The sequence below is a fragment of the Prunus mume genome, linkage group LG1 (genome assembly GCF_029339155.1).
Source record: "Prunus mume cultivar Tortuosa linkage group LG1, ASM2933915v1, whole genome shotgun sequence".
Lineage (NCBI taxonomy): Eukaryota > Viridiplantae > Streptophyta > Magnoliopsida > Rosales > Rosaceae > Prunus > Prunus mume.
The window spans coordinates 26501112-26513203 of record NC_142698.1 but is presented as its reverse complement, the minus strand read 5'-3'; the positions used below and the strand labels follow the sequence as shown (position 1 = coordinate 26513203).

Here is a 12092-nt window from a genome sequence, read left to right as displayed (position 1 = left end):
GCTGTTATGTGAATCCTTTAATTTGCTTTTTATTCTAGTTCTCGCTTTCCAGGTCTGAAGCCCCTTCCTACTTTGCTTTAGCCAAAATGTTTCGCAGTAGGGAAGGTTTGATATTTTTACCAGCACTAATGTGTTACCAGGATGAGCTGATGGTAGAATTCCCTGATCTGTATCGAAATTGACCAGGCCCTGAAAGGCCAAAGGAGGTGCACTTATGCAACCTTGTCTCACCCCCTTGATATGTACCACACCTAGGCACCACCGCTGCATCGTGCAATTACATTCAGAGAAGTGCTATCTTATTTATTAATGGCGTTAGATTCCAAATGTTTTTCCATAACGCTTGTTTGTTTAGAATGTTTACTTGTGTTAAAGACAAATAAACAACAATCCTATTTGCTTCCTTCTTTCCAATTAAGAATAACATAACAGCAAATACAAATAAGGGAGGAGAAAAAAAAAACAGTTCATTTTATGCTAGCTAGAAAGGTCTGTGATTGCTTCTCATAACGAAAATGAGCCTTCTTGGAGTCATCAGCAGACCAAATAAAAATGCCATGAAGTTTGCCCTGACGTCGAAGCCTAGCACAAGCCTCAAAGAACCCATGTTCAGGGGACAACCCCCCACTTCCATCTGTTCCAAAGCTCACTAGAATCTTTCCACCTTTGTAATTTGAGCTCTGTATCTCAAAATGTTTTAAAAACTGATTTATAGTCGTGCCCTTATCATAGGCATAGAACTGAAAATTAACATAGTCAATGAGATGCCCATACTTCCTCCACAATGCCAAGTAATATGGTTGCACTGCGTCATTCTCATATGGTGCTATTGATGTGAACGACACAATATTGTTTTGTTTAAGGTAGAACAGTAGTCGCCCAATGCATTCAGCAAATGTATTGGGATCTGTCTGGAAGTGTTCATAGTCAATATCAATTCCATCCAAATGATATTTTTTCGTTATCTGAACTATTGAGTCGATAGCATTTCTAACCCAAGAATTGATTGATGTAGGACTGAAGTTTGCAGATATGTTGCTTACGGTATCACCTCCAAGACTCAGAGCTACTTTAGCATTTTGATGACGAGCCTTGATGCCGGATACATGAGCAGGGGTAAGATTCTCTGTGTCCCAGAAGACATTAAAGTTGCCATTAGTGGGCGTAGGATGATTGGATTGTGTATAGTCAATGGCAAAGGAGAGGATGAAGTGAAATTCAACTTTGGAATCAACGGGCACTTCTTCGAAAGTGACGCCGTTGTTCTCAGCTCCGATGTATTCTCTGAAGAGCTTTGAATTTGCTGCTTGGATTGATGACGTTGTGAAGAACATTTGAAGAAAAAGAAACATGAGCAGCTTAAACGTGGTCATGGCTACCGAAAGTGGGAATATTGAAGTTCTGTACTTCTGAGAGGCTGGAACCTTGTGCGAGGTACTTATACAAGTAAGTTATAGATTGAATATTTATTTTATCTACAATATATTTGTTTTGGGGCAGGTGTCTCATTCTTATTGGAAAGCATAATATTACTTCTTTACAAACCAAACTCTTTTGATTCCCCGTCAAGTATGTAGACAAGGGAATATGTTTTGCTGGCAGTGGCAGATGTAAACAACCAACCACTAGATGCATAATATATGTCATTTTTGTTTCCTAGGAATCCAACATGTATCATTTGGATACAAAACCTTGAATTGATTAATTAGGCGCCTATGTGGATTGTCTTATTAGAAACATACCTTAATCTTTGGATGCTCATGATTTATCTTAAGTATATACTCGATATGGAATCTAGTATTCAACATATTGTATAGAGGTATCATCTATTTGACTTGAATTCATGTCTACGACTGATCGATCGATCAATCAGAGGGCTCCATTAACTTTAAACCCTTATTGCAGCTATTTGCACTTGAATGCATGTCTACTACTGATCAATCAATTGGAGGGCTCCATAAGTTGGAAACCCTTATTAATCTGTCTTGACAATAAGTTATACTCTGTTTTTCATTTTATTTATGCCAGTTTTTCCTGGTCGTATACGTTGACATTACAACTTATCTTGTGACAATCCCTACATATTCTGATGTAGAACTGTGAATTGAAACTGTTGATTAGGTGGAATTTGAATACGTGGTTACGATTCAGTCTAGTAGCATAACATGTCAAATATTTGATAATTGATCATTCTTCTACCATGACATTGCCATTCTCCACACGTAAAAGAAACCTTGATACTTCTTATTCATTTATAATTTTTATGAGAATGGAGTAACTTTCAGACACCTAGAAACTTAAGACTCCTCAGGCGGCAATGGTTTAACTTTCAGACATCTTTTTCTGGACGGCTGGTTGCATAGATATATGCTTATGTTGGGTTGGCTGGTTTCTTTGTTGGACTAGAATTTGAACTCGTGCAACACAAAAACAAACCTAGCCGGACAATCCGCCACAACTTCATTGTTTTTTGTTCCAGAGTGTACTTGGGTGGAGATTAAACTAAAGCAGAGCGGCACATTGAAAAAGAGAGGAATATTTCTAATAATCCAAGAACTGAAAAAGAACAGCAACAATCCGCCAGTGACGTATTATTTGAATATTGAGGCCTCTTATATTATGATATTTGAGTGTTAGAGATATGTTATTGTCTCACTCTTTTATTCTCCCTCATCTCTGCATAACCAAAACAATTTTGGCCAAGTAAATCCAAAAGATACCAAAGAATAAACAAATGGGTCGCAAAATTCTATGGACAAGTTATGTTTAGAGATAATAGAAGTGAATAAGATCAACATTTGGGAAGATCAGCAGGTGGAGGAAGCAACTTTTGATTGGGAAGCTTTCCATCTAAGACTACCCAAGCCATCTTCAATCCCCAGCTTGTGTGGATCTCCAGGTGGCAATGCATAAACCATACGCCTGTATATTGACACATCAACCGTTCAATATCAGTCATCAAAATCAACCCAAAATAATAAAGTTTGAGTACGAATTGCACATCAATGATCAAGAAATAGGGTTTATATTTTCATTACAAATTTATAAATAAACCGAATTCTAGACATATATTTATAAAAAAAATTCAAATACTATTTAAACATAGAAACACACCCAAAATTAACCCAAAAATCAACAATTGTATATTTTTTTGGTGTGTTTATAAATGAGTTTTGAGTGTATGTAATGATGAGTTTTTGGTGTGTTTATAAAGTGTTTTGGGTGTTGAGTTTTTTTATAATTTCAGCCCCCATTTTGGGTGTTTATGCGTTGTGAGATTTACGTAAAACTTAGTTTTATGAAAAAGAGAGATGTGATCAATAATGTGATATGTATATCGTTACTGTTATATCTTAGCTTCAATATATTACCTGGGTTATCTGCTAAAAACCGAATAGCAACCCATCCACCAGAGGGCACGCCCACAGTGTTCCTCTCAACAGGGTCAACCAGATTGAACTTTGCAGGGTCCTTATTTCTGTCAAAGTTCCCAAATCCTTGACCCACAACAAAGAAATTAAACCCATGAAGATGCAGAGGATGGCTCTCAGCACCAAGAATGCTAGTGTCCTGCATCACCAACTCCACACTGGTGTTAAATGGAAGCACCACCAGCTTTGTCCCATTGCTCACCATAGTATCATTTGGTGGGACCCCTGTGTAGTTAAATGGGATTATTGGATTGGTTGGGAAGTCAGGAGTATAAACCCCATTTGATTGGCCAGAAAAGTGGGATTGGAGTAAGGCAGTGTTTGGCATGGCAAAAGAAATGTTGTTAATTGAAGCTGCAAACATTGTCCCATTGGGTCCTTGACATGTTTGGTTATGTTGGCTACAAGGGTTGGTTCCAAGGCCTACTGTGAAGAAAAAACGTTTGTCAACTTTCTTGGGTACATTAGCTGGGAATTGTGCATTGTTCAAGCTGCGGAGTTTGTCATTGAATTTTGTTGCGAAGGATGTGTCGTTTAAGGCCGGGAGATTGGGTTTGAAGAGTGGAAGTTTCTTCATTTTTAGGGTTTTGGTGTTGGGTGGGAATTCATACTCTAAAATGCCAGCAACTGTGGAGTTGTCAAATGTACCTAGGCCAGTCACATATGGCCTAGCAGTCAAGAAAAATGTGGCATTTGGGAAGCTGGGTTTGGTTTTGAGAAGAACATTTGTGGTTTGTCCAGGGGCAATGAGAATTGTGTGGGTCTCAAAGGGTTTGACATAGACGGCATCAGCTTCTACCACTTTGAGGGTGTGATTTGCAATGCTGAAGAAGAGCTCATCATTCAGTGCTGCGTTGATCAGGCGCAGAAGGTATGTCTTCCCAGCTTCAACCTTTAGCTTGAATGCATCTGCAAAAAGGAGCCATACAAGCAAACTTTTCCTCATATAACTCGAATAACAAGGTGTTGAGCTGTAACAAGGAGATTTTCCAAAATCGTGCATGCTAGTTGTTAAAACGGTCTTGATTAGATATTTAAAATATTATGTTGTTAAACAGTCAATTTAAACTATACGAATGTCACTTTTTAAAGTTCAGCTTGATAGTATAAAAATATAAGGTGTTAGGAATGCATTTTTATTTTGATTAATTTAATACCTTTGGCAGAGCAGTTGTACAAGGGCCCTGGGAGACCATTAAGGGTATAAGCATCAGAGACATTTGGGCCTCCGCCTGTTTGCAAGGCCTGGCTAATAACTGCCTCAGGATCTGCATTCCACCACTCTCCTGTGTTTTAAACATACATGTTGTAGCCATATTAGCATATGACAATAGAATAGGTAAGAAAACATACATGGCTTAGTAAAGACTAATTACCGAAGATTATCGGCACCGCCTTATAGGGTTTAGTGAATGGGTAAGGCACTCCAAGCTTGGGAAGGATGATTAGGGGACCATAAACAGTTGATCTTAGCCATGAAATGTGAGCATGCCACCAAAGAGTGCCTCTTTGGCCTACAATGGTGAAGTTGTACACATAGCTGTGGCCTGTTTGTATGGGACATTGGGTCACATATGCAGGCCCATCAGCCCACCCTGTTCGAAGCTGTTGAATGCCATGCCTGGTGATTAAAAAAATAATAATTTATTAACTAACTTCCAGTTCATTAGGCTAATTATGCATGGCAATAAAATTTATGCCAAAGAATGAACTCTAGATTGCTTATGATGTTGTGGTTAATCACAATTACCAATGAATAGAGATGTTGTTTTGGACATGGTTAATCACTTTAATAAGGAGTTGGTCACCCTCCCTAGCAACAATTCGAGGCCCAGGAAACTGTCCGTTTACTGTTACAATGCTCTTTGTCTGGCACAACCTTGTCACGTTCTGCAGTTTGATCTGTGAAACCAATCAAAACAGGTTAAACAAGGCAATAAAAAAGGACCCAATAATAAGAAGAGAAAAACTACGTATCATATATGACAAGAATATTTCGCCTAGGGGCTAATTTTATCTTGTTACAATTAGACATATGTAACGATAGGGTTGCGTGCATATTTTTAAACTGAATCATACATATATATATCATGTCAAACTATCAGATAAGAGAATATTTCTCCTCATACTTGGGTGCTATGTATGCATGATAAGACTTTGTAACACATATATATGCACATACATCAAACTTGTAGTGCCTTGTTATGCTTGCAAGAGCATGCTGAGGACTGAGACATAATGTCATGAAAGAGAAGAGAAAGAGGGTAAGAAATGACGGTGATGAAATAAGAGGAACACCCATTATCTCTCTCCCTCTCTCTCCTTATGTTTTTGTGCAAGAAAGTGTAATGTGGGTGAAACTGAGGCTGGCTCCAATCCAAATGAGTGTGTGGTGAAGAGAGAATGTTGGGTGTTTATATATAGAAGTGTGTTTTGGTCGAGTAGGTGGTCATAGAAATTTGAAATAGTTTATAGGAGAAAATTGTACTGGAAGATGAGAGCTTCATGAATTAGCTATTTAAAAATGCAATGCATATGGTTGTTAGAACAACTTTAGAGTGGTGTCAAAGACAATCAATTTCTGCTGACCTCCTTTCCTTTCAAGTCGAACCTAAGCATTTTTCACGTCCCTCTGTATCTTTTGAACTCAAAATGGACGTGATTTTGACCTACTTATTTCTAGGCTCAGCAACAACTATAAAGTCTATGGGAAAAGGCAAAACGCATATACAACTCTTTGCATGCTTTCAAGTGCATAAAAAAGTGAAGGAACTAATAATAAATGATGTGAAAAGTATTGGCACCATGCATGTGCCTTGAAGCATCAGCAAATTTGTACTGGGTTTCTAGCTGTAGTGATAAGAACTAGCATGAAACAGGGATATAATTGTGGCGGTATTTCAAGTCAATCACATACTGTCATGTGAAAAAATTAAAATACACAACAATTTATACATGATTAGCACAGAATACCGTCATAGTGACATTCCCGATATATAAGTTTTTCTCCAAAACAAGAATTCAATTCTCCTCACCATCACTTAATGTTAAGAAATTAAAGAAAAAAAAGTAGTTAATTAATCTCTTGTAGTAAGATGTAAAAGTGAAGTGAAGGTTAAAACATATGATTTTCCCAGCACCTTTCTCAACCGTTAACCTTCGTAATGAAAAAGTTGATTAGCATGTCGGGAGACGAGACTGATTACACTTGAGTGTTCATTCAATCATAAAGGTCGAGCTTCTTGTTGTTGCACCAGCTATATTTGGCCATCTCTCTTTGTCTTTGAAGTTCCATATAAACTACTCTCCTAACACTTAACAACCCTTCAATTACAAACCCAACAAAGACATTTATTTGTAATAGATTCTTTTTATATAAAAAATATATATATTAGAAGGGGAGAGGTTTATTCGAATTTAATACTGTTTTAATATTGAAAATAAAAGTATCACTGCACTAACTGATTAATTTGGTTCATTGAAACCAAAACGAACCAAACCGCTTGAATTAATTTTGATTTGGTCTTGAATGATTTATTCGGTTTTTTGCCCAATCTTGCGTGGAGGATTAATTATTAAGCAAATTCACTAAACAAATATTAGCAGACAAATACATCAACAAAACCCCCCCAAATATTTTTTTTTGCAATCTTTCATGGTTGCGTGATTTGGGCTATCTATCTTATGGGCTACGAAGTTTTTTGGGCTTCAGGCCCAATCTAACCCAAGAAAAAGTAGCAAATTTTAGAGCGAGAGCAAACGAAGTAGAAAGCGATACAATCAAAGGAACAGATTTAAGATGAAGATCACCGTCATGACGAAACTGTGAATTGCGCTTCAATCCAGATGGGTTCTGCTGTAAATATATTAGGAAGGATCAATTTGGGAGCACAATTATTTCTGGTAGTTTGGTGCTCTTTTTGTTAATTTCTTTGTTTGGTTTTGGATACGGTTGTAGATAGACACCTATGTTAGTGCATCTAAAGATGCATTAATGAGATGAATTCATTTTTCTTTTTCTTCTTCTTCTTTAAATAGGCATTGTTATTATGGAAGTATAAACTGTTTATTGCAGAGTTTTTTAAAATTGTAACTTCTTGTATTGTTTGAAATAGAATAACCCAGAAATCAAAGATAAGTATCTATCAGTATGCCTGGAGAAAAATTGTACAGAATCCATACTTTCATATTGAGCCTCTTACATTAGGATATGTGGTCTCACCCCTTTTCTTCACTCAACTCCATATGGGTAAATTTGAATAAACAAAAAAAATCCATATGAATCAGTACAAGAATTATTTCAACTTAATTAATTGGCCAATACATAAGACAAATTTAAGTTGTCAGCAATAAAAAATGGGTCACAAAATAATGACAGCAGTTTCTCGTCCAAAAAATGCAGCTTGAGTTGATTCCAACATTAACATGTGGGAAGATCAGCCGGTGGAGGAAGCAACTTCTGGTTGGGAAGCTTTCCATCTAAGACTACCCAAGCCATCTTCAAGCCCCAACTAGTATGGATCTCCAGATGGCAATGCATGAACCATACACCTGTAAATATTTTTTTAAGTAAATAGTTAATTAGGCTAAGGTCTTTGATTAAAATTTAATGTTAAGTGTCATTCTTAATTCTCTTTCTTCTTTTATCTAAATCTTCAAGTTACTAATTCCAATCACTTTACTACATAAATATTAACTTCATTGATGACTGCAGGTAGCATATTTAATTCGTTGTTATTAATATTATTATATGAAAGTGAGACTAATACTTCTTGACTATATTGCTTTTGTGCTTAAATTAACAATGATATGCATAACTTTAATGCATACGAATGATATAGTCAGATTGTCAATGCTATATAATACTAATATTACTGCTCTTTGTACGTACCGGGATTATCTGCTAGAAATCGTATAGCGACCCATCCACCAGAGGGCACACCCACGGTATTTCTTTCAACAGGGTCGACCAAATTGAAGTTTGCAGGGTCCTTATTTTGGTCAAAGTTCCCAAACCCTTGGCCAACGACAAAGAAATTATATCCATGCAGATGAAGAGGGTGGCTTTCGGCACCAAGAATGCTTGTGTCCTGCATGATCAACTCCACACTAGTGTTAAATGGAAGTACCACTAGCTTTGTACCATTGCTCACCATAGTATTGTTTGGTGGGGTTCCTGTATAGTTAAATGGGATCACTGGACTGCTTGGGAAGTTAGAGCTGTAAACCCGATTTGATTGCCCGGAGAAGTGGGCTTGGAGTAGAGCAGTGGTTGGCATTACAAAAGAAACGTTATTCACTGAAGCAGCAAACATTGTTCCATTAGGTCCCTGGCAGGTTTGGTTATGCTTGTTGCAGGGGTTGGTTCCAAGGCCTACTGTGAAGAAAAAGTGCTTGTCAACCTTTTGGGGGACATTAGCCGGGAATTGTGCATTGGCTAAACTACGGAGTTTCTTGCTGAACTTTGTTGCAAAGGATGTGTCGTTTAGAGCAGGCAGAATTGGTTTAAATAGTGGAAGTTTCTTCATTGGGAGGGTTGAGTGGAGGGTTTTGGAGGGTGATTCGTACTCTAAAATACCAGCAACAGTGGAGTTGTCAAAGGTGCCTAGTCCAGTCACGTATGGCCTGGCAGTCATGAAAAATGTGGCATTTGGGAAATGGGGCTTGGTCTTCAGCAGAACATTTGTAGTCTGCCCAGGGGTAATGAGAATTGTGTCAGTCTCAAAGGGTTTGACATAAACGGCATCGGCATCTACCACTTTGAGGGTGTGGTTTGCAATGCTGAAGAAGAGCTCATCATTGAGTGCTGCGTTGATTAGACGGAGAAGGTAGGTCTTCCCAGATTTCACCTTTAGCTTGAATGCATCTGCCAGAGACCCATGCAGCATATATCAAATATCTTTGAAATCCATTGTAAGCATTGTGAGAGTACTGATGAAATTTCTGAGTACGTTTTATTGAGAATTTTGCGTGCAAGGTAATGAAAAGTTACTTCTATGTGTTCTGACGGTTTGTTTTACAAGGCCCCTGTCATTCAAGCTATAAATTGTGTAAAATGCTGTGATGTATGTATGTAATTTGATACCTTTGGCAGAACAGTTGTACAAGGGCCCTGGAAGTCCATTAAAGGTATAAGCATCGGAAACATTTGGCCCTCCTCCTGTTTGCAAGGCCTGCTTAATGACAGCCTCAGGGTCTGCATTCCACCACTCACCTGTAATTTATGTATAGATTGTGTAGCTTTTGTTAGCATATAAATTAGGCAGAAGAATACATGCTTAGTTTGGTTTGGACTGTTATATAGTCAGATGTTACCGAAGATGATCGGAACCTCCTTGTAGGGTTTAGTGAATGGGTAAGGCACACCAAGCTTGGGAAGGATGACTATGGGGCCATGAAGAGTTGATCTTAGCCATGAAATGTGAGCATGCCACCAAAGAGTGCCTCTTTGGCCTACAATGGTGAAGTTGTACACATAGCTGTTGCCTGTTTGTATGGGACATTGGGTCACATATGCAGGCCCATCAGCCCACCCTGTTCGAAGCTGTCGAATGCCGTGCCTGGTAATTCAAAAAAAATAGTTAATTAACTTCCAGTGCATTAGGTTCATTTTGCATGATTAAGTTGTAGTTAATCATTACTACCAATGGATAGAGATGTTGTGTTGGACATGGTTAACCACTTTAATAAGGAGGCGATCACCCTCCCTAGCAACAATTCGAGGCCCAGGAAACTGGCCGTTTACTGTTACAATGCTCTTTGTGTGGCACAATCTGGTCACATTTTGCTGTTTGATCTGCAAAATTATTCAAAAGTACTGTAAAGAAAAGACAATGAATAACCCAAAGAAGAAGAAGAAGAAGAAGAAAATGCATGAGCACAAACTTCATATTTGTGGTAACATTAGCTTCGGTAATGTTCTCTTGTCAGATAACTGACTGCTATAGTATCAAACTGTGACTATATATTCAAAGAATCTACCAAATCAAAATCATCATGCAGATTGACAATTTTACAACATAACATGTTAACACTGTATGTATAATAGAAAAATTTATTTGTCTTAAGCAATACATATATGTTGAAACTTTGTGACAACATACTTCAAACTTGTAGTGCCTCGTTATGCTTGCAAGAGCATGCTGAGGAATGAGACACAACGCTATGAGAGAGAAGAGAAAGAGTGTAGGAAATGCTGGTGATGAAAGAAGAAGAACACCCATTTTCACTATGTGATCTCTCTCTCCTTTTGTTTTGTTTTTTTTTCTGGAAGAAAGTGAGAGAGAGATTTCAAATGGGGGTGAAACTGAAACTGCTCCAATTGAGTGGGTGTTGAATGGAGCTTTTGGGTTGTGTATATATAGAGATGGTGAGGAAAGTGAGTTTGGTTGAGTTGGTGGTCATGGAGATTAGAAATATATAGAGTTTATACTGGGAAAATTAACTAGAAGATGAGCTTCATGAATTAGCTATTTTAAAATACGATGCATGGTTGTTAGAACAATAACTTTAGAGTGGTGTCAAAGACAATCAATTTCTGTTGACCTCCTTTCCTTTCAAGTCGAACCTTTTTTAAGTATTTCTCCACGTCCCTATGCATCTTTGAACTCAAAATGGACGTGACTTTGACCTACTTATTTGCGGGCATAGCAACAACTATGAGTCTATGAGAAAAAGCAAAACGCACATAAAAGTCTTTGCATGCTTTCAAGTGTAGAGAGAAAATGGGGCAACTTAAATGAACTCTATGAGAAAATTGTTTACACCATGCATGTTGCAATAAGCCGCAGATTTAGGTTTCACCAAATTTTCAGTGCTAGAATGTGAAATTGTCCGAAGAGAGCAAAAAATATTGTAGTACATTGTATATATATGTTGAAATGGAGGAAATCTCTCGCTGGCACCCCTTCAAAGTGTGGGTGTATATGTCTTAAACTATTTGTATCATATTTATTGTCTTATGTCTTTGTATAGAAATGACCTAATTATATAGATGGGAGGCATAATAAACCATAACATTCAACATATTTATTGAGTTATGCTAGGTAAAGTCGTTTATGTGCTTGGTGATATAATTGTCATGAATTATTGATATTGAAGATGCAATATGCACGTAGATGATTTTGAGCCACCAATTTATGGGAATTCAAATCTCCTCTTTCTCATTTTGTCGTGCTTTGTACAAAACATGTTTTGTCTAGTAAATGCAGCTTTCTCAACCGTTAACCTCAGTGAGTTATTGGTGACAAAGCAAATTGGATCGCTATGAGGTTGTCCTAGTCCCCAATGAAATTTGATGCCTATGTTGCACCAGCACCAACTATATATATATATCCTTTGTTTGGTGATCACTCCATGTCTCTCTGATCTCAAGTTCAATATTCCAAACCCTATAGTTTTAAACATTATCTACATGCATGCAGCTTGGTCAAATACAGTTTAATGGTAAGGACAAGCAGATCATTGAAGGGTTACTATCAAGCAGCCGATTTTAAAGAACATTGTGTCATTAAAAAATAGTAGGTTTGGGAAACTTCAATATGAACATAATTTTCTCTCAAGGAAAGAAATCTGTCAAGGAGATGGAGATGTGGGAGGTAAGATTTCATTGTACTGTTCATGTCATCTTGAGGCTCACAAAACCTAACCCCTGTAGTTGCA

General features: G+C 37.6%; 2 protein-coding genes and 1 pseudogene across 2 annotated transcripts; all 3 read right to left on the bottom strand.

Moving 5' to 3' along the window:
• Positions 1 to 405: 405 nt before the first annotated feature.
• Positions 406 to 1419, bottom strand: LOC103323721 (chitinase 2 pseudogene; annotated as a pseudogene).
• A 1138-nt stretch (positions 1420 to 2557) lies between these two features.
• On the bottom strand, positions 2558 to 5911 carry LOC103322439 (laccase-17-like). Its single transcript, XM_008224355.3, has 6 exons — positions 5614 to 5911; positions 5182 to 5333; positions 4808 to 5052; positions 4589 to 4717; positions 3372 to 4340; positions 2558 to 2922 (listed from the first exon to the last, which is right to left on the bottom strand). Exons 1-6 carry the CDS (start codon positions 5731 to 5733, stop codon positions 2792 to 2794), a joined length of 1746 nt encoding a protein of 581 aa, XP_008222577.2. The 5' UTR covers positions 5734 to 5911; the 3' UTR covers positions 2558 to 2791.
• A 1648-nt stretch (positions 5912 to 7559) lies between these two features.
• LOC103323732 (laccase-17) lies at positions 7560 to 10786 on the bottom strand. Its single transcript, XM_008225745.2, has 6 exons — positions 10535 to 10786; positions 10076 to 10227; positions 9747 to 9991; positions 9517 to 9645; positions 8323 to 9297; positions 7560 to 7982 (listed from the first exon to the last, which is right to left on the bottom strand). The coding sequence occupies exons 1-6, from the start codon at positions 10652 to 10654 to the stop codon at positions 7852 to 7854; spliced, it is 1752 nt and encodes a 583-aa protein (XP_008223967.2). The 5' UTR covers positions 10655 to 10786; the 3' UTR covers positions 7560 to 7851.
• Between the last annotated feature and the right edge of the window lie 1306 nt (positions 10787 to 12092).